General features: G+C 37.2%; 1 protein-coding gene across 1 annotated transcript; it reads right to left on the bottom strand.

Annotated features, from left to right (window-relative positions):
- Nucleotides 1-3,143: 3,143 nt before the first annotated feature.
- Nucleotides 3,144-21,044, bottom strand: LOC140145883 (arylsulfatase B-like). Its single transcript, XM_072167582.1, has 9 exons — nucleotides 20,924-21,044; nucleotides 18,163-18,370; nucleotides 16,538-16,777; nucleotides 14,137-14,323; nucleotides 11,693-11,889; nucleotides 8,618-8,825; nucleotides 7,783-8,038; nucleotides 6,814-6,977; nucleotides 3,144-5,059 (listed from the first exon to the last, which is right to left on the bottom strand). Exons 2-9 carry the CDS (start codon nucleotides 18,301-18,303, stop codon nucleotides 4,683-4,685), a joined length of 1,770 nt encoding a protein of 589 aa, XP_072023683.1. The 5' UTR covers nucleotides 18,304-18,370; nucleotides 20,924-21,044; the 3' UTR covers nucleotides 3,144-4,682.
- Between the last annotated feature and the right edge of the window lie 883 nt (nucleotides 21,045-21,927).

Raw genomic sequence — 21,927 nt, 5'->3', positions numbered from 1 at the left:
CACATACCTACGTTAACATTCGATTGGGTGATTTACTAATATTATATATTTTATGACTGCAATTTGGCGTTTTCAATGCGTTTTACACGTATCATGAAATTAACGCAAATATCTAGTCACGCTGCTTTTAGAAATTTTACCTGATCGTCGGCTTTTGCAGGCAACAGAATGCAGATTGGCTCACGATAGATGTCGTATTCCTCTATGTGGTTCACTCATTGATAAAATGAGTTTGCATTCCTTGTAACAACACACACATTGCCGTCTGGAAACCGGGTCTGGTACTGATTTTGGGACAGCCAATAGACTTCAGCGCCGTATCAAATCTCATAAAAACCACACGACTGACGACTATGTGTTTATGTTTCCCGCACGAAAGCTTGTGTCTACATCTATTACTATACTTCTTTGGAAACGTTGACCTTTGACCATTCTTTGTATAACGCCCTGATATGACCTTGATATGTTCGCTTGATTGGGTACGTTATAGCATCCATTTCATTGAGGTGTTAGGACTTGGTCAGTACTATACTTGCAGGGATACAATAGTTTAACATGGTGTGTGAGCATGGTGAAAGACTCATTATTGATTAGGCGCGGACATATTAAAGGCACAGGTCCTTTGCGTGTATAGCAGAAAATTATAATAGAATGTGTGAATAGAATGTTTGGAATTTTGCAACTAAAATACTGCATTATGTATTTATTTATTTATTTAGGCCTATGCCTATTTATTTATTTACTGACTTATTTATTTATTTTATTTATTTGGTATATTAGTTAGTAGGCCTAGTTAGTAATATTCCATGATAGGCCTACGTCGGTTTATTATTGATTGTTGATAACTTGACAACTTGATTGATTGATCGATTGATAGTCATTTCACATTATATTCCTAGTTTATAGGCCAATTTGAATAACATCGTACATTAGATAAATAGACCTATCAGTATTGATTTATTCTATTCAGCAATATCAAGGATTACTATCAAACTTCTCATAGCTGATTGTAAGTTGGCTCAGTGGTAACGCAGTAGGTTTTACAACACCGAGGTCCCGGGTTCGATTCCCACCTCTGCCTATTTTTTGCAAGGCTGAGAAAAAATGAAATTTCTGGACTGCAAACTTATTTGGCGCGCGATCTGAGCTGGTCCTTTTCTGGTGGCTGTGTCTGTTACAGGCACACTCCCTCTGCATCCAAACCAGGTTCACGCTCATTACACCTCCCTTAAGGCATCCTCAGAAATCGCTTCCGAAGGCGGCGAAAAAAATAAATTAGTTCAAATCGTCCTCCAGAACACATGCAAATGTATGGAGTACAAAATATTCAATATCACGAACAGGTGACTGGCATTGTACTAGGGATAACCATCAAAATTTCATGTTGCCCCTATTGCTACAAAAGATCGTTTTCTGGATAGAACTCATCAATAGAAGTATTTTGGTGGTAATGGTCAAAATCGGTCAAAAACTTTTCGAATTATGAATTGTCAAAGTTTCCCATTCTGACCGGTCATTGGAACAAAATGAAATGACAAGGTCCAAAAATAGCAATTGGGAGCAAAATTGGCATAATCATATATTTACCTTTATATATTTCTTTATTTTAACATATATGCAAACATGAAACAAGCATATTGTGAAAGTATCAAAGGGTTTCTTATGAAATGGCACTTTACTAGTCAATGGCATAAATTATTTTTTTCAAACCGAGGCATTGAGGAAATCATGCATTTAGAGAACATTTGGCAAAAATCATCCAAGATGGCCGATATGGCACAAAATCAAAATTGCACTAAGTACAGGTGAACTTTTTTTTTCACAACCAAAAATGTCAATGTTATTGGGTTTAATATGACCAATTAGTAGGTGTATGCAAAGAAAATCTTAAGTGTCATTGAAGGTCATTGACTCATTCACAACAATAGAGGTTATCCACTTCACTCATCATGCTCATGTGTGACTTCTAACAAAAGGTGCTGGTTCCCGTAGTATTCCTTATTCAATACAATTCAATGCATGACCTCGAAGTTAGCTGCATGACTTTCGCGGGCTATTTTGAAACAGTTATGGTTGCACATTCAGGTACTTCTTTTGAAAGTTCTAAACAAGGTATAGCCAGCAGCAAGTTGTAGATGGTATAGGCCTAAATATAAGAAAACGTTTAGGGTTGAAATCAGGTGAACAATACATCGAATGAGCACGAAACTTCACATTTATGTTCAGAAAGGTGTCTTCTTAGCATGATTCGAAAGGAGTATGGAAATTCCAAAGGGAAGCTGGTGATTTAATTTGTAACTCGAGATCTACTTGTTCAATTTGTTAACCTTTTTACAGAGGGTATGATAGAGGTATTACTGGCAACTCTGCTAAATTACAGCTCAGTAGGCCACGTTGTTCACCTGATCTTTTTGACATGAATATTTTGTGCCATTCTTGAGCAGTGCTGAACTCAGCCACTGGCAATTAAGCGCACTGTGGCGATGGACCAATTTTGACTCGCACTTACAGAAAAATGAAATAAGTTATGTTGCTGTAATTTGCAAGATTGTTACAAAACATAATTGGCATTAACATCCCCAATTTTTACCGAAAAATTATGAAAAGTAAAAGAATAAGCTCAATTTAGAAATGTCTGTGCAAGCAGTGCACAGTTGAGCTCCCTGCATGTCTATGGGAGTGTTCTAATCAAGTTGATGGTTCATTGGTCATCCCTAATTGTACTCACTGACCTTCTACCATATTGGTGGGGCAAAAAGCCATAGTCAGTGGTTTCAATCGGCGACTGTCCTATTACGTGCGAGCCTGCTATCCATGTATAGAAGTCAGTGATTCGAACCAGTGCGCACTCACGATTGCATGTCGTTGAATTCACCACCTCACGCCACAACAGCTCATGGCAGATCTGCTGGCGAATTGAACATGTAATGATTTTATTCTTCGACATAATCCTCTGGATCCTCGCATTTAATAGTATGTGTCTCATATGCTGATGTCCTGCTAGAACACAGCGGATAGGGCGCACTAATGATTATTATTATTTCCATGTAAAATAAGATTATCTTATACGATTTTTTCTCCACCGTGTCTAAATAGACAGTACAAAATACTACCATTTATTTTCTAATTTATCATCGGTGTATCTTATCGAGTCACAAAATACAAAAAAAACTGCTCAAATCATCACTTTTATTGCCAGGTAAATTAATAACATTGAGAGCGATTCATATTTTCAGCCTTCATATTGTTCATTTTCGGAATACACAATATTGAGTAGTAAAGCCACGCTTATTTATAACAACGTATTAGCATAGTAATTATATAGTTACCATGTTAACTACCCGATATGGTTTGCCTTTGGAGTAGACTGATTAAAAGAATATATCCAAAGAAAACTTCTTCTGAAACTGCATATGAAGACCTGAGCGCAAGAAGACCGTAAGTCCACTTGGCCCCTCAACATGTATACAATAAAGTTGCGTATAGTTTCGTTTAGTTTGGTAATGTTTTATACATGTTCAGGGGCCAAAACAATTCTTTCACAACCTTTCATGATGTTTTCACCCTGTTCTCAGGTCTTCATATACTTTCGGATCATTATTTACTCACAAGGTGTCTCGAAATAAATGTAACATAGAATCAGTGATTTTATTAAAATTTTAAAATTGGTTTCATAACCAACAAACACAAAAATGTTGTTAAAACGTTTTATTTAAAATGTAATTAAGGATTTAAACATTTTAGGCCACACTTTGACAAAATAATCTGTATATATCCGAGATGAACTTGTTTTACAAACAACACAAGAAGTGTGTACAACAAACTGCCAACCCCTCCCCAATACAGGAATGGCGAGTCTCATGTTTGGGAGCGCAGATTACAGACGGAATTCCATCATTATGTGATTTTACACATCTTTTTATTTATTTCATTCTTATTTAACCTGGGTTGACCTTTCAATGCACTAGCATCCCAAGGTGCCCAGGTGGGCAATATTGCCAAACATCTGTTGCTAAACCAAATGCAAATGTTAGGAATCTCCGAAATCCACTGGCTCGAATCTGGAGAATTAATCTCGGAAGGATACACAGTTTTATGCTCTGGGAATGCCACAACTTATCGTGCCGGACCTGTCATCATACTAAACATAAAGGCACAAAACGCGCTCATCGGAATATAACACTATCTCACCAAGGGTTATAACAGCAAGATTGCAAATGCAAACAGGGGCAATTTCATATGCAAGTTTATGCACCAAACACTGAAGACTCTGAGGAAAATGTGAATGAATTCTATGACCTTCTTCAAACAACCATAGACCAGATCCCCAGAAGTTACATTCAAATAGTCATAGAAGATCTTAATGCAGCAGTTGGAGCAGATTGGACATATTAAAATGTAATGGAGGAAACATGCATCCAAGAGGGCAGACTTAGTTGTAGACCACCAAAACGATGGCTAGATTGCATTAGGGCTGACTGCAACAAATCAAACCAGGAGTATGCGGTGGAGGCTGGGCACCAATCCTTACAGAAATGGACCATTGTGAAACAGATGCCACCACTCAACCCCATGTTGGAGTCAACGGCATAGGTCAAGGTCGCCCATACCCTTTATATAAACCGAAACATAAACGTTTTCTGTAAAATGTTTGATTTGTGTTTGTTGGTTACAGGAATAAATCAAGTTCTTGAATTCATGATATGTAAAATATTTTTAGTTAAAAGTTTATTTTTTGTCCAGTTCTCGCGAGAATCGCTCTTTATTTGTGTAAATTGTTCCCAATCAGTTTCACCCCAAGGAATCCAAAAATAAGAATATCGACTAGGAGATGCTTTGATATCACAATCAGGGTAAAAAATTGGAACTGAAGTTTTATTATAATGTTGCAATCTTTGTAATAATTCTTGCACTTTTTCAGGGTGTGCCTTCGACAAGTCATTAGTTTCTGATGGATCCGTTTTAATGTTAAACAACCATATGAGTTGGTAGGTGTTATTGGCTGCTGGTTTACGTAAAGTGGATTCTAATTCTGGTGGTACTCTCCAGTCTCCTTTCTCTGTAAAAGTTGAAAAAAAAGCACATTCAAGTTACATGTAATAAAGCCACATGGGATATTAAATGGAAGATATATAGTTATTGAAAAGGGTTAGTTTGCTGCCCTGTGTGTAAGAGAATAATGGTTCGTAAATATTGAAACCCCCAAAATTGTTCTGGCCCTTCTAGAATAGTTTTCGATTCCTCTTATAACCATTTAAAAGGTTCTGCATAATATAAAGGAGAGTTCAAGAACCTTTTTTGTGTACGCACGGGAAAGAATAAATTTGATGGCTCCTTCAGTCATTCATTACGCACGATATCAGGTTGTACTGTAGGTAGGTGCCACAATAATACATGTGCTTAGTGTTGACACTATATATGCATTTATGTATGGGTTCAAGTTCAAAGTCGGTCTCTTTTTTGAACCCTTGTTTTGTATTGTATGATATGCACACCGACATCGTCTGGCTAATAATTACTTTGATATTCAGACGATAAATATTTGGATACCGGGGTAGAAAATGATGAATATCTCCCGTAATTGATTTAGTCTAAAGAAGCCAGCTTTTGTTCCTTGCACTTGAATATAGGTGTTCAACGGATATGATAGTCGTTAGCTTGCGTCTTGAGAAAGAACCATTGCGTCTTGAACTCAAAAACTGACAAAAATATTCTGATTTTATATAATAATAATAACAAGAATTTATATAGCGCATAAAGCATGGCATCAATGCGCTTTACACAAATCTAAATGACATTAATAACATCTTATAACCTACAAATTACATATAAGCACAATTATACATTAAAAACCATACCGCAAGCCTGCAAAAGCAAAATATAAGCACAATTATACATTAAAAACCATAGCGCAAGCCTGCAAAAGCAAAATATATATGTGCCGAACTATGGTGCAGCGTAGGCTAGCTGCACTCACTCGTGCAAGCAGTCTAAAAGCATATGGCCATTGACCTCAACACTGGCGTATACATGCTCACTCACACACAGAGAGGTCAATTACCAGGCTATTTTCAGTAGCCTTAGTCGGATACCCTCGGCTCATTATGCGTCTCAAAGGCCGGAACAAAATAGCCATGCGTGGCTGTGGATTCAACCTACCATGGCGATTTCTGCCATGACGATATCGGAGCGATGACACTGTGCCATGTGGAGTGGGGTTATAGTTTTCGCACGAAAAGTGGCCAAACATAGATATCATGCTTAAAAGGTTTGTGTTACCGTAAACATTTTTGCCATAGTTTTCAGTCGTGACTGTGAAATTGAAAATTTACAAAGATATATACATCATACTAAAATTTTAAAATCATTCTTAAAATTTAAATTTAAGACACGAAAGAGTGTAGTTTTGTTCTACTTCTGATATTACCAAGTCTGTAGCTTACTTGTGTTAATACATTTTGCGTGAGCCTTCGCTAAGTGAATGCTTTTATTGAATAGTGAGGGCATCGGCTCAGCAGAACCTGTTTCTGTGATTCTGTATATCGTCACTGGGCCCTTGAACATGGATAAAGCCTAGTAGGTGTGGACTTTATATTCAAGAGGTTGCTTCATACATGTTCAAGGGCCAAAAGTACATGCAAGAAACACCTCATATTTAATTGTCTCTTAAAAATGGATAAAGCCTTGTAGGTACGTGTAGACTTTATATTGAATGATTTGCTTCATCCATGTTCAAGAGCAAACAAGTACATACGAGGTTTTTCCCGCCCAGTGACAATATAATTTAGAAGTTAGAAAGCGAAGACAACTTACTGGATTCATGCGTAATAAGTTTCCAATCCCCAACCCGTATAGCAGCATTAGTGTTGGGTGTAAAGAACTCTTCATTGTGACGGAATTCTGCTGTGATTTCGTTCGTTGTAATCATTGGGTCAATGTTGTGTAAAATCTCCGTCCGTGCACTTGGCTTTTTATCACTGCGTATGAAAAGTTTGGATGCGTTTATACATAATATTATACGTACATGTACACAGACGTTTTCGAGCAATATCAATTCAAATGTCCTCTGCTTATTGATATGCTATCCCGGGGGGTTTGGTTTTGGTAGGGACGTGCCGCTGAGATTTTGGAAGTAGACCCATAAATATACCAATTTTCAAGAAATTTGGACCCATTGATATACCAAAAGTCAAAATTTTCGGCCGAATTTACCCAAAATTGTCTTAGTTTTTACAAATTTTCCCAAAATTTTGGGACAATTTTCGCTAGATTAAGGACAAATTGGGCTGTTTTCCGAAGAAATTGAGAAAATGTTAAAAAAAGGACTCATTCATATACTAAAATAGGCTTTGAAAAAGGGGTCATTGATATACCAGAAGGCTGAAAATGCTACCCATGTTTGCGGCACGTCCCCGTATGGTCATTTGTACTGAGTCACACAAATACCTCAAAATAATCATTTTGTCGTACCGTAGAGGGGGTGTAGGGCCTGCTATTGCTCACAAATAAATAAGGCCATGTTCAAATGGATGATGGATCAAAGGAATGGGTCTTTGGGTGACAGTGCATGTGATCATAAAAAAATATTGGGTCTTTGTGTGACATGCTGAAAATGGGGGTATTAACGACACTCATAAGCGTCACCTCCAAAGTGGGAGTGCCGCGGGCTTTGTACCAGCATTTTAGGGGGTAGTGATAGCAGGGATGGCTCTCGTTATAAACCAAATAGCTAAAATTACTATTAGTATTAGCAAGCTTGTCTAATCTTATACCACCACATACCGTATAGTCTCCCACAAATTAAATCCATCAAGAGGTTTCGTTCCATTTAAGGACCCTCCAGCGAGTCCCTGGACAAAGGTAGGAAACCAATCAGTAACATGCATCAGCTCATGACTAACACGTCCCCTGGAATGTGGTGGAATTAATGGGCTGTTAACGAATCCAATGCCACGGACTCCGCCTTCCCAAAGTGTTGCTTTCTGTCCACGAAGCGGCCAGTTGTTGCCAGAATTGTCACCGGTAAATCCGCCGTTATCTGTTGAAAAATGAAATTCACTGACTAAACAGTTTGGAGACAACTAGGGATGTTTTCGGTACAGATCGTTGTTTTAAAAAAGGAGGTCATTGGGTACAAACAAAATGAAAAGGGGGTTTATTGGGTATAATATTTTGAAAAGGGGGTCATTAGGTATAAAACAAATTCCAAAAAAGTCATCATAGGAAAGCAAAATTTTATTTTTTGTTCCAAATTTCTCAAATTTATAATACAAATTTGCTGAAATAAGATAATTTGAAAGTTCCCGCATTATTTTGTCGCATTTTGATGATACAATTCTAGAAAAAATGGGGTCATTTGGTAGCCGCACCTAAAAAAGCGGGCCATTGGGTAGTAGCACCTACAAAAATGGGGGTCATCGGTCTGACGTTTAAAAAAGGGGGCATCGGGTATATTCGACTTAAAAAGGGGGACCTATTGACAGGCACATACCGTCACTTCTTAAGTCTGCCCCGGGTTGTAGAAGTGTACGTACGATGAGGGGTGGGGAATACGGTGAGGAGTGGGGATGGGTAGGGCCGTAGGGGATGATGAGGCAGGGTGTTTTCCATATCTTACCAGTTGAAAAAACTAACACTGAGTTCTTCCATTTGTTAGTTTGTTTCAACGCGTCAACTATCCGACCAACCGAATGATCCATATAAGACACCATAGCCGAATAATTCCTGCGATTACCATCAGATATATTCTTATAATCGTAGGCTGGGTCTTTCGGTGGTTGTAGCGGTGCGTGTACGGCTTGATATGAGACATAGAGAAATAAAGGCTGGAAAGAAGAAAACGGGAGTACTTATGTTTTTTGCATGCCATGTGCGAAGCCATTATTTTTGCTAAATGGAAAAGATCATGTTATGTATATAGTTTAGATCGCTCTCACTCTAAGGTCACATTGCATACACATAATTATGAAGAGCTTGTTTCCAAACCATGATAAGTCTACAAACACATGTTTCTGATTTACCTGTGCGATATTGCAATGGGTTGTGATGCTATAGGTATAGTAATTTCAGTTGGATGCACCATTACAACGCAAACAGTGGATGGATGCACAGTAACAATACTCTGGGAGGCCTTTGGTTCCCAAATGAGAACAATAGTCTGCATTGTTAAGCACCATTGTTGTGGCAAATAATGGCTTGTTGATGGTACAACTCATTGTTGCCAGTGTCAAACTTGTCAAAGTAATTGTGATTGTATCACACAAGTAAATGAGAAACATGTGGTTGTGGACTTAACATGGTTTGGAAACAAGCTCTTCATATGCAGGTGTGGTTCGTATGAGAGAATACCATCGAATGTGGTCAGCGGCAGCTTGGTAGCCTCTGTGATGCTCAAGCCTGTGATGATCTTAATGTCGTTGCACGTCCAAATGGATCCTGCCAAGTATCAACGTAGACGTAGACGTAGACGTGTCGTCAAGCCAGCTCACTGCAGGTCCGCTTCTCTTGCGTTTTCCCTCGACCATTCCTTGGATGATTGTTTTCTGAAGGCAGTGATGTCTGGTAATGTGGCCAGAGTATGATACCTTTCTGGTAATGACATCGGCTCGCAAGATCTTCTGAACTCCAAGCTCTTGAAGAACCCACTCAGTCGTTTTCCTCTAAGTTCGTGGAATCCTCAGGATTCGTCAATAGCACCACAACTCAAAAGAATCCAGTCTCTTCTAATCAGATGAATGAATTTTCTAGTATTCAGATCCTTATAACGTCACAGCAATGGAGGGATGGAAGTCCACTTTTCCACAATTTGGTCATGTCTAACTGAAACTACACTCGAGCTAATATCAATCTTTGCTTTATCTCCTGGGTGCAGTCACTTTTGGTGTTAATAATGGAGCCCAGAAATTGAAAGCTTTCCACCTCTTTTTTTTAAATATCAAGAAATTATTAAGTGAAATTTTTGGGCACAGTTTTGTTACATTCTACACAAAATGGTCAAGTATACAGAACTAAATCAAGACAGTAATTACTTAAAAAGGACGCGTAATAAATTAATTTGTTCTGATAGAAAGGTCCTTAAAGGTTGTTGGCACGATACGCAATATAGTCATATTTATGGGGAACATTTTGTCAAGCTTTGCATGAAAGAAGATTATAGCCAAAGAACACATTCTACAGGCGCTCCGCTATGTTACCGCTAAATGGATAACTGTATCTTACCGTTTAACCTGCTGTTTCCACAGACAGGTTTTGCCGTTGGCGTGTTCATACCGTTTAAGCTGAATGACGTCACGTGACCCAGCTATGTCCCTCTCCCCAAACATACCTAATATGTAATATTGGTTTAGTTCATAATAAAATTTGCATTTCTTTAGCAAACAGTCACGTCCTGCTCCACTCCGGTCAGCATCCTTCGCAACATTAAATTGGCCCTTCGGTGATTTCAGCTTATCCGTAGCTGTGCGATCGGGATACATGCGACACATTGGGGCATGCATCACACACGGCCTGTGCTATTGTACGCATCTGCGTTCCGCTTTGCACCTTTGTTCCAGATGGACATTTTATTGTGAAATGACCTATATGTCAAATACAATAAAAAAAAATCCACATACCCCCCGAATGAAAAGTATTTAATTATCTTTGTGATAGGGGCATTTCGCGATCCACAGCCTCATCCCCCACACTTTTCTCAAAAAAAGTTGAGATTTTTATATCACTGGAAACCTCTGGCTACATAATGTTTATGTACAAAATATTTCTTGCAGATTATTTCGTTTAGCAAAGATATCGTGAAATTTGAATTTCGTTCTGGTGCACCAGAACGAAATTACAACGTATTGTCTATGGAGCAGTGTAATACACATAATCATGCATAACTCGCAAACGCAATATCGGAATCAACTGAAATTTTGGGAATATGCTTTTTTCGTGGATATGTACTGAAAAATGTCATAAAAAGAGGATGCTAGGATCACGAAATACTCCTTTAAAGCATGCTGTGTGAATTTTACATCCGAACTAAGTGCTATTTAATTTTTATGTGCGTTTTTATTTTACATGTAAAGTCTATGGGGGTGGCGATTAGAAATGGACGGCAATATTGAAAACCCCTCATTTTTAGCCATTTTAGACACTAAAATGACCATAAAAAAGAATAGCACTCGGATGTAAAATTCACACACAATGCTACCTGAGTGAGTACAAACATAATTAAATACATTTCATTCGGGGGGCTATAGCAAAATCAAAAAATGTCCTATACCTTAATGGTTATGGAACAAAGATGTTTGAGCCATCCATAGTTATTATAGTTTGGACTTGTTTTATGTTGCCCAGGCTGTTATTAAGTCTTTTGTCATGTCGTCCGTCCAATTTACCTGTTGATTAACAGCCATTTTGCCTTGATTTTGCTCGATAAACGACAACGAGGTTTCCGTTGGCGTTGAAAAGGCGTTGCCGTTTCCATAACGGTATTTGGCTCTGTTGAAACACCACCTAAAATATGTCAACAGTATCTAAATAAACCATCTTTGCTGTCTGTAAAAGCTATCAACTTAAACACACTTCCTTACAAAAATATTGTCTTTTCAAATAGGACTACTAAAATCCAGGGCAGTGCATTGTGGGTAAAACTTCGTAGAATAGAATGTTTTCAGATTTCAACTGATTTAGCACAATGGTACTTCCATACCTCTTTCTGTTCTTTGATGATGCTTATTGCACGATCAGTGAATATTGTGGTGGAGTATTGTCCCATCCATTTCTGTGGGTCTGCTATCATGTCATTTTCGTGCAAGTCATATCCAATGCCCGAGCAGAGATCAGAGCCATTTTTACAACCACATCCCTCTGAATGGTAAAAATAATCACTCTTTCCAAGCAAGAAACCTAGAGAATGGTATGAATATTATGATAAACATCTAAAAAAATAGTAACTAACCCCCCTTAAATAATGTTCATTATTCAAACACGGGCGATTGTATTACAAATCTGTAAAATGCGTTGGAAGCAGAATTTATTTCTGCGTATTTGACACCTCATTTGTAGCAATTGTCTAAATACTGACGCCGCAGCGTACATTTAAATCAACGTAACCCAAGATTTGAAAGTTCAGTAAATTCTATTGATTTGTATTCAGTATAGTGGAAGGAAATCGGTGCAATGATATCCGAGTGTTTTTTCTGAGATACCGTATCAAATGAGGTGTCAAAAATGCGCAGAAATAAATTCTGCTTCCAACGCATTTTACAGATTTGTAATACAATAGGTCGATTTTGAATAATGCTATTATTTAAGGGGGGTTAGTTAATTTTTTGTGATGTTTAAAAAATGCACAGGGAAGTAGTGAATAAAGAACGGTAGTTATCTAACAATTGCCAGTTTCTTCTGCTATTAGGTTACTTCATAAAAGGCACTTAACCTAGAACTAATGAGCCATATTTTGTAAATACGAAGCCCCCCCCCCTAATTTTCAATTATAAACGTCATATACCGTTATATTTGGTACCAATGTATAGCTATGGGTCTCCTCTATCCAGTGATACCAACATGAGTACAAACAAAATACCGCTATGACGTCACAATGTGATGACGCCCATGCAAATTTGGGCTAAGTACAAAAGTGTAGATAAAATTGATTTTCAACTAAAAATTCTACAAGAAATTTGATTTTTTTCCTCAATATGACCATTTCAACCTAAGTAACAAGTAAAAAGTCAGTAGCTCTTGGAATAATTTCACAGGAGGGAAATGAAAATCATTGATTTTACTGTAGAAACCACTGGTGGGCATCACTACCCCCCTCATGGTCATCTTTGACGGCCGGTCCTACCCCCGGCTAAGATCCTACGATTAGCTTAGGTCGTTTGGACGTATTTAAAAAGAAGGAAAAAAATCGTGGGGGATGGGTACAACCCCCTCGTACTTCTAGATTAATTAATGGCCAGCATACCAAGACCACCAAGTGATCAGTAGATGTGCTACAATACCAACAAATAGGAACTTTTCAGACAAATATCTTCAAATTGGGAGATTCTGAATTTTCGTATTTTCACCAATTAAATTTTGGGAGTCTTTACAAAAAGTTATCGACGGAATCTCTTACAATAATACTACAAAGATGCATAATATAGACACGCCTGACGCGTTTTTAATTGATATACCCAGGAGACCACCGCTGTGCCAAAGGTCACATTTCCAAAGTTCCTGTCTACAAGCTGTAATGTCAGCGGCCATGTAATTGGCATTAAATTAAGTGCCTTTATTTAAATAACCTAATAGCCTAATGTGCTGTTAAGAGTTAAACTTAACACTGTGATCGGGGCACTAGAGGTAACCAGAATTATTAAGCTGTTCTGTCACATAGCTATAATAGGCAGTAGGCTATAGCCATGATATGAATAAATCATTTATTATATGGGCCAGCTTAAAATTACTATATATATATAATATACTAAAGATTTTTTTTTTGTATCATTATTCATATTTAAGGGGATTCTAATAATGTCAACAAAGTTGGTCAAAGTCAATATTACGTGTGGTTATTACTTATTATGGAAAGTAAGCAAGCATTTAACTTGTGGAAGAGCCGGGTGGAAGAGTTGGGTTACCCGCATTGCAGTCTCTTCCCAAACTACTGTATTGCAGTAATATATCGCAAAGTTAAAGGTTAAGGTTAGCAACTATTTTAAACTGTTGCGATTTGGTAGTTCACAGCATCTTGCGAATGGTAGTGAGCTTTGGCAAATATTGCATTGATCATTTCATAGCGAGCGTGTAGAAGAGTTCAAATATCGCAGATATACTTTTGTAGGTCCTCTGGTTCTTGAGTTATGTTGTAAAGAGGGCTGAAACAACAACACTTTTGTAAAACGTACATAAATCATTACCCACAATAAATCAAGCACGTTTTTATGATTACAGGATTTGCAGTGCGTTGCGTCGAGTTGCGCCAGGAAATCGATATAGCAGTAACACAACGATGTGAAGCATGAACGGACCTTTAGTCTGATTTATAGATTTATTTCTAATATCAAAAACATACCGTTCGTATTCGTTTTTATAATAGGCTATTTCAAACAACAACAACAACTACAAACATAATTCCAAGATTTAAGGTACATGTATTCATTTTACCAAAGAAAGATTCGAATCCCCGTCTGTGAGGTAAACAAGCTGCTTTGTAAAGTCCAGCATGCCATTTGCCTACCATATGCGTCGTGTAGTTGGCTTCCCGGAGTTTTTGTGGTAACGTAACTTCATCCAATGGAAAACACAGTGGCTGCGCATGTCCTATTGTTTTGTGTTGATTTCCCATACGTATCTGGTGAAAAAAAATGCTATTGGTATTAAAGGATGTCTCTGGCAATCACAGCATTATGCCTTGTTAGAAAAAAATTTATCAAGCACGAATCACATGGTTTTATGTTAAACAAACTCATATTGACCATAAAAACGAATAAAAACAACCGGCTCTCAACTCGCGATACATTCAAAACTCCCGTGCCGAAATTGTCCAGTACAATGACGTCATGGTTACTTGTACTCAATTGTTGTCAGCCTTCGTTGTATGACTGGGACGTCATTGCACTGGACAATTTGGGCGCCCGGGAATTTTGAATATCGCGTGTTGAGAGACAGCTGTATTATTCATTTTTATAGTCAATAGAAGTTTTGTTCAAATAAAACCACGTGATTCGTGCTTGATAATTTATTTTTTATCTGTATGAACTTTTTTTTCTACCTCATTGAAATACACACTTACGGGTCGCACGATACATGACAATTGTTTATTTGCGATATTTTTCCTCTAAAAATAAACGAAATACATTATTGTTGTGTTGAGGACACGTACTCAACAAAATATTCTGTACTTTTCATGCATATTATTCAAACAAAATGGAAGATAATTATGGAATTTCAAACGGTGTGTGCAGGCACTGTATGTGGGAGACAATAGAAACTAGAGCTGCTGTGGTTCATGAGCCACGAACATCAAGTGGTAGCTGCTAAGTTTTGATGACCTATGCATGACCTTTGACCTTAACCATTACAAACAGTTTTGTCATGTGTTTTTGGTAAGAAACTTGAATTTTTTTAATTTTATCTTTTATGTTAACCAAAGAAGGCAATTGGACCATTACACACAACACGTTGTTTTTAAACCACTAGCACCGGCTCTTCTAAACAAACTCTGCAGTCATTGCAGGTACTAGTCCAAAAATGACCCAACCAAAGCTAAGTAAGCAATGTTGTACATTCAATCCAGCAATTCTTCAGAGCAATTTTGGTAACCGTACAGTGTTGTTTGGAGAAATTCCCGACTCTGACCCTTGTGTAACATGTGACCCAAGCTGGGCACAACTTTAACTTAACTTTGGCAGTGGTTGTTATGACCAAGCTTGCTTATTATAGCAGGTAATTTAGAGTAGGAGTACGGTAGCATTTTAGCTTTCACAAAAAGACACCAATAACCCCTACATGACCTACATTACACAGGTGATTATTTCCAAAGAGTAAGTGGAAGTTTCGTCAAGAAACAGCTCTTGTTCTACACTATTCCACTTGCTCACAGATTTCTTGTGTTGGGTGCCAATTACTGGGCTGTGAATGTGGTCCAGGAAGCTGTTCCATGTCAGTGCGTTTTGCTGCTGTGTCAGTTGAACAACTGTTTGGTTACTGACCAGTGTTAAGAGTAGAGTATTGAAGTAATCCTGTGTGCAATTCTGGTTTATTTTGTAGGACATGATTGTAAGATATTATCTTGTGAAAAGGTTTCTTCTTAAGCCCAGTTTATTATTTTGCTAATTAATTTACCTTTCTCAGTAACGTTCGAAAATTAATTAATTCAAAACAATGATTATTATTGACAGCAATGCATGTCTTCAATATGTATTTTGTGGCCTTTTGACTATTTCTAATTTTTGTCTGCAATCGCGATCGCCGTGATTAATATAAATGCAAAAGCGACGAACGATGTATCGCAAAATTCAGTGTCGACACCCTGTAAATACTTTTTTTCCTGCAATGAATCACGTCTTAATACTCCGTTGATGAGCAACGGGCGATTGGTATTTCACCGAACGCAAGAAAGGGAGTCCTATCTGATTGGCTAGAAATCGATCGCTAGATCGCTCAGTGATGGAAGTACAAATTCAAAATATAGAGATGTATTCAATTCTATTTCAATCAATATTCTATTATTGACGCAGATAAATAAAGTTGCATAGTGTCTCGATATGGTGCATTGTATTATAGACTTTTGATTTAATATTCTACACAGCGCGTGGATCTGAGCTGAATGGGCTATGCGTGTTCCTTTTATATGATTATAATTCTCAAACAGATGAATATATCACATTTTTAACGTGCGATTTAAAAACGTTACGGTGAAAATGCAGTAAAATATATGTGTTTAAAGAAAACAGCAATCGCCGCTGAGTGTATTGAATTTCTAGTTAGCGATCGAGTATAAATTTAGTTTAACGATTTGAATAGACTTACAGAAGGACCTTATAAACAGTAATATTATACATACCTGATATCGTCCAGTCATGAGTTGTATTCGAGTTGGCGAACACATTGGTTGTACATAATAATTTTCTAAAATAACGCCCTCATAGGCTAGTTTATCCAATACAGGAGTGTTAATTATGCCGCCATATCGTTTGCCATGGTAACCGATATCATTATAACCATAGTCATCGGCTAAGATGAAGATGATGTTTGGTTTGGTATCAGATGTGATTGCTGGTTGTTTGATGGTTTCTGGTGGAAACTATTTAAAAAAAGATGATACAAATCCTATTTTAGAAAGTTACGCCTATTCGACAATGTTCGAGAAGAAATCGACTTTGACATTCAATGAAATTATAAAGTAGCCAAAGACATGATATGATATAATGTCCAGGTTTATTCTCCGCTGTTGTTCAAGTCGATTAAATGTTATTAAAAAAACCTTTTCGACCAAAACCAAAATCATTTTGAGTTTCCTGTGCACATACACACCACCAATACAAAACAATAGTTTCTATATCTCTTTACGTCGATCAGAGTTATTTAATGTAACATTTTATAAGATATACCCTGTGGTATTAAAAATGCCTGTGCTTATAGAGCGTTCAATATTTCAGCGTTCAATACAAGCGGGAATGGGTGAATTTCCCCTAGCCTCCGCGCAAAAATAATGTCCGGATTTCTTCCTTGTTTTCCGAATTTCCTCAATTTAAACCTCAACCTTGTTAACAGCCCTCCTCATAGATTCTCGCCTCAAGACCCCCAGCAAAATTTCGGATTCCCCTCCCCGGCGTCAATATTGAACGGACCCTTACCAGTGTACTTCGGTACCATTTATAAATACAATACAATACAATACAATACAACTGAAATTTATAAAGCGCCTAAAACCAAAACAATTGTACTAAGGCGCTGAAAAACACTTAAACCAAATAAAATTACAGTCCATAGGCAACATTAAACAAATGGCATTTCAAGAGTCTTTTGAAAATGATATGTTTCGGCAGCCGGTTCCATTGACGAGGTGCATAGCATGTAAAAGGTCTGCAAATGTTCTATGGTGAGTTCTATGTTCAAACAGCAATGGTGCAGAGGAGGAACGTAACGGCCTGCGGTCAGTCTGTATTTGGAGCGTACTAGAAAGATATTCTGGAGCCTGTTGGTGGAGAGATTTTTCTAAATGCGCTTTTATAAATACGCACGTGACACATGGGCACGACATACAAAGACCAAAAGCGTGACCAAATCCGGATGCATTGACCATTATACAGAAAAGGATAGGAACTCTGTAGATAAATATCATCAAATTTAAGTTTTAATTGAATAGCAAAATTATTACACATGGGGGATTCCGAATTTGTAATATGTTATCAAAAACAAAATTTTTAAAGTATTTGACAACGGAAAAAAAATTCATGGACGGGAACGTTTATAATATAATCACAAAGTTGAACAAAATAGACAATTTTGCTGCACAGTCATGACAGTAGTGTTGTTCCGCCTTTGCATTCAAAGGTATAGACAGACCACCCGCTATGTAGGTCACTTCGAGACTTACTGCCTACAAGCTGTTATGGCAGCGCGGAGGCGGTCACGTGCGTATTTATAAAAGCGCATTTATAAATATAACCGAAGTACACTGCTTACCACAGGTTTTGTTTCCGAATACGATACCCGATGAGGTGAAGATGGTATTACTCCCGAGTTTCTTATCCACACAAAGCAAAGTAAAATTGTGACGAAAACAATGATTCCTAGGACTCTCCGACGTCTATTTATAACAGTCATGTTGTCAATCTGACATAAAGATGGTTATGATAGCATGGATGTCAAAATGACGTCATCATCCCTGTAGCTGTGAAAGACAGAAAATAGAAATGAGACGGAAAAGACAGAAGAGTTTGTAGTTATTAATTGGATTATATAATTAGACAGAAAACTGTGGGAGTTATGTTGGAGTTTAGCTGCCTAAGGAATCTTATAGCAACGTTTGAACAGTGTTTTGTGGGACTCGTGAGCACATCAGACACGCCAAATACAAACAATAGGTGTTTTGTGGGGAAAAATGTTTATCTTCAATACAAAATTGTTCAATTGATGGACGGCTTTTCATCCCAACTACATAGGCCTACGCTTTAAGTACGCATCATTAGATTTATTTCAATGCACTTTAAAATGTCAAAATGCCAACTATGTCAATTTTCAATAATTTGCCATAAAATGTGTATTTACGGGCATGAAATGTCAACAATTTTGAATTATGTTTGGGAGATGAGGCTGACATGCCCCCCCCCCTAAATTTTTGTAAGGGGGCGTCCCCCTAAAAGTCATAATAGAAGAAAAAATAAATCAATAGTTGCCCTATGCATCTTTCTTTTTAGCACAAAAAGACATCGTGATTCGAGCCTTGTAAAATTGCACAATTGTGCGCTTTTCTCTCAGTGTAGTAAAACACCCCTTCGTTTGGGGGTAAAATAGTCTGAAATCGATTGTTTCTCCCCCCCCCCCATTGTAAATTATGAAATGTTGGAAATATCGGCACCGGTCACGATTCCCCCCACATCTCTACGTAATATTAAACAATTTGGGGTTATAACATCATTTTTTGACGAAAATTAAGAAACATTATTAAATGTTGACTTAGAATAAAATAAAATAAAATTAGTGATAGTGTTTGTTCTATTATGTATATAGTCAATGTTAATTAAGGAGGTAGTTAGGTAATTAGAGGTTAAAATATGTCTGTTTGATTATTGCACAAACAGAAAGGGCTGATTTTTAGCTCTCTGTTGCTTTTTGTTTGAAGAAAATCGGAGCCAGGATTCAAAAGTTACTACAAGTTAAAGTCATCAGTTGCGACACTTTTTAAAAAGCGCTGCTTGAAAAACAATAAAATACATAAGAAATATATTTCTTTTGTATTTTATTGTTTTCAAGTGGTGATATTTAATAATTTATCAATAAAAAAATCGTAACATCACAACTAATGTAAGTTTTCAGTCGAGTTTTTGGCAAATGTTCCTTAAAATATGAAACTTTATTTTACATACAATTTTACAGTTAATTAATATGCTTAATTTGCATAAAACAATTAAAAGAGTGTTTCTAGATTTAAATGCACTTTTCTCTGTTATGAATTTTGGACCGCATGTGCAACTGGGGACAGTTCTAAAATTAGTTAGGAATTGACTTAACTGGTCTAACTTTGCACACTTATTAAGGAAGTCTCAGGGAGTGCAATAAACCTAAAACATTGTGTTATTAATATAGGTAACCATGTTGATTAGGCTTATGAATATTAATTAGCTTCGTACGAGATTTGAATATTTTTCATTTTTCAACAATACTGTCCCTACTATGGTCCTATTGTGATATTTTAGAGGTTTATTGCACAGATCTCATCAAGAGCTTTAATTTGAGCCCTCAAGCAGCTCCATGGGACATTCCTAGCTGAAGTTATGACTGTCCCCGTTTGAAATGTAATCCGACACCTAAAATCGGTTACCATGGTAACCATACAATTTTTTTTTTCAAAATGTGCATTTTCCCATGCCAGCTTTCTCATAATCAAGTTTCAACTGTTTTGGACAAGCAGAAAGTGTAAAAAACAGAATTACCTAACTACCTCCTTAAAGTGTTATTTAGTATGCCAAATATGAAATGTTTATCACCTATGGCACGACCGAGCCATGTTTTGCCCCCAAACATGCTCTACTACGGCCCTTGGTTTTAACAATTTAAAATAGTCACATCTCCCTCCGATAAACATCCTACCCCTGGCAGCGATATTTTTTTTTATTAGTCAACATTTGCATAGGAACCGCTAGTCGGAGGCAAGGTTCATTATTGATCGGAGATTATACGTATTTATTAGTAACAAACAAGTAATAGTATATCGTGTGTATGCGCTTTATTCCGTAATCAATTGTATGTTGAACAAACGCATTTCTGGCAGAATGAATCATAGTGTAGTGGTATTATTGGTATAGGCTCTCGACTGTTAATCCAAAGGTTGTGGGTTCGAACACTGCTAGAATTTTAATTGTAATAAATTGTAATAAATTATGGCAATAAATCCGTCGTATGAAACTGAACACAGCGCAATCCAGCTTCATATACTAAAGTATATCATGTAAATGTATTATGTGATGCAAATGTTGACTAGTGAAAAAAAATATCGCCCCAGGCAATATGCATGAGGTGTAACAAGAGCTAACTATCTATACTATTTGGTTAGTAGATCTCGATGAATCGATCCGGCACTATAAATATCGATTACCCGTCCGTCTTTAAGACCCTTAAAATATTTAATAAAGCAGGTCAATAACGTACAAGTTTAAGTTCATAAATGCCCGGCATAAATGCAGGTGAAAAATAAAAAAGATTGCAACCTATAAACTGCACTCACCCGGTTATTTTCCCCGTACATGTTCGCTATAAGACAAACAAGCATAATATGCGCCATTTAGAACCAACTGCTTCCTTCAGTCCTCAGTGGGTAACGGTGTTTGAGATCCCAGCTTGCGATTTTTAATCGTACATGTCAAAATCACTCATGTGGCTGAATTTTGAATAGATGCACGGGCGTATGATACGTACATTTGGAAATCCTATTTTGGTGATAAAGAGTACCCGAAGGCCAGTCTACGTCTTCTCATAGAAATACCATATGCAATAATAAACCAACCGGAACTGTATAACAATTGAAATGGCAGCCATGTTGGAGAACAGACGGTGCCAGTGACCTCGCCATTATGCTGTGATCACATAGAAGTAGGCCTATACGGTATTCGCTATATAATTATACGCTCATTCGATCAGGCTGAGTTTACATGGTACTTAGTATACTCCTAAGTGAACTCAGCCTGATGCGTATATCATATAGCGAATTCCGTATACCTATAATACAGTATACTTCTATGTGATCGCGCCTTAATATATCTGCTTTTTGAAACTGTAGATTATGATACTACCGTTACATATGTAGTTAAAGGCCTATTCAGCGATTTGGTTATTAGGAAAATCATCATCAAATTCAGTTGTTGCACCTTCCTTATAGTACAAAAAAAAAATAAAAAATAGTCAACAGTTCTCTATATTGAGTAAGAAGAGCAACAAAATTATTGAACTCAATATTGATCATTATTTTACTCAATTTGAGTTCAATTTTAATCAAAACTTATTTTGTTGCTCTGTTCCCTTTTTATTCAACATTGATTTTTTTTTAAATTTAGTAGAGTGTAGCATAGATGTGCAAACAGGCCTGCTAGTGGTTATGGGGCATGGGGACTGGATCATTTCTGCGTAATTATGGAGGGCCAGGGGATTCACGCTATATCATTATAAAAATATTTGAAGAAATCAACCGACCTTGTAAAAAATTTCAATCAACGCCAATTTTTTTTGTAATTG

This window comes from Amphiura filiformis, chromosome 2, assembly GCF_039555335.1.
Source record: "Amphiura filiformis chromosome 2, Afil_fr2py, whole genome shotgun sequence".
Lineage (NCBI taxonomy): Eukaryota > Metazoa > Echinodermata > Ophiuroidea > Amphilepidida > Amphiuridae > Amphiura > Amphiura filiformis.
This window is presented reverse-complemented; position numbering and strand designations above follow the sequence as displayed.

Coding starts and splice junctions, on each gene's coding strand:
- LOC140145883 (XM_072167582.1), bottom strand. CDS start 18,303: ATGACTGTTATAAATAGACGTCGGAGAGTCCTAGGAATCATTGTTTTC. Junction 14,324..16,537: donor TCATGACTGGACGATATCAG/GTATGTATAATA, acceptor TTTTTTCACCAG/ATACGTATGGGAAATCAACA. Junction 8,826..11,692: donor TCATCAAAGAACAGAAAGAG/GTATGGAAGTAC, acceptor TCTTCTTTCCAG/CCTTTATTTCTCTATGTCTC.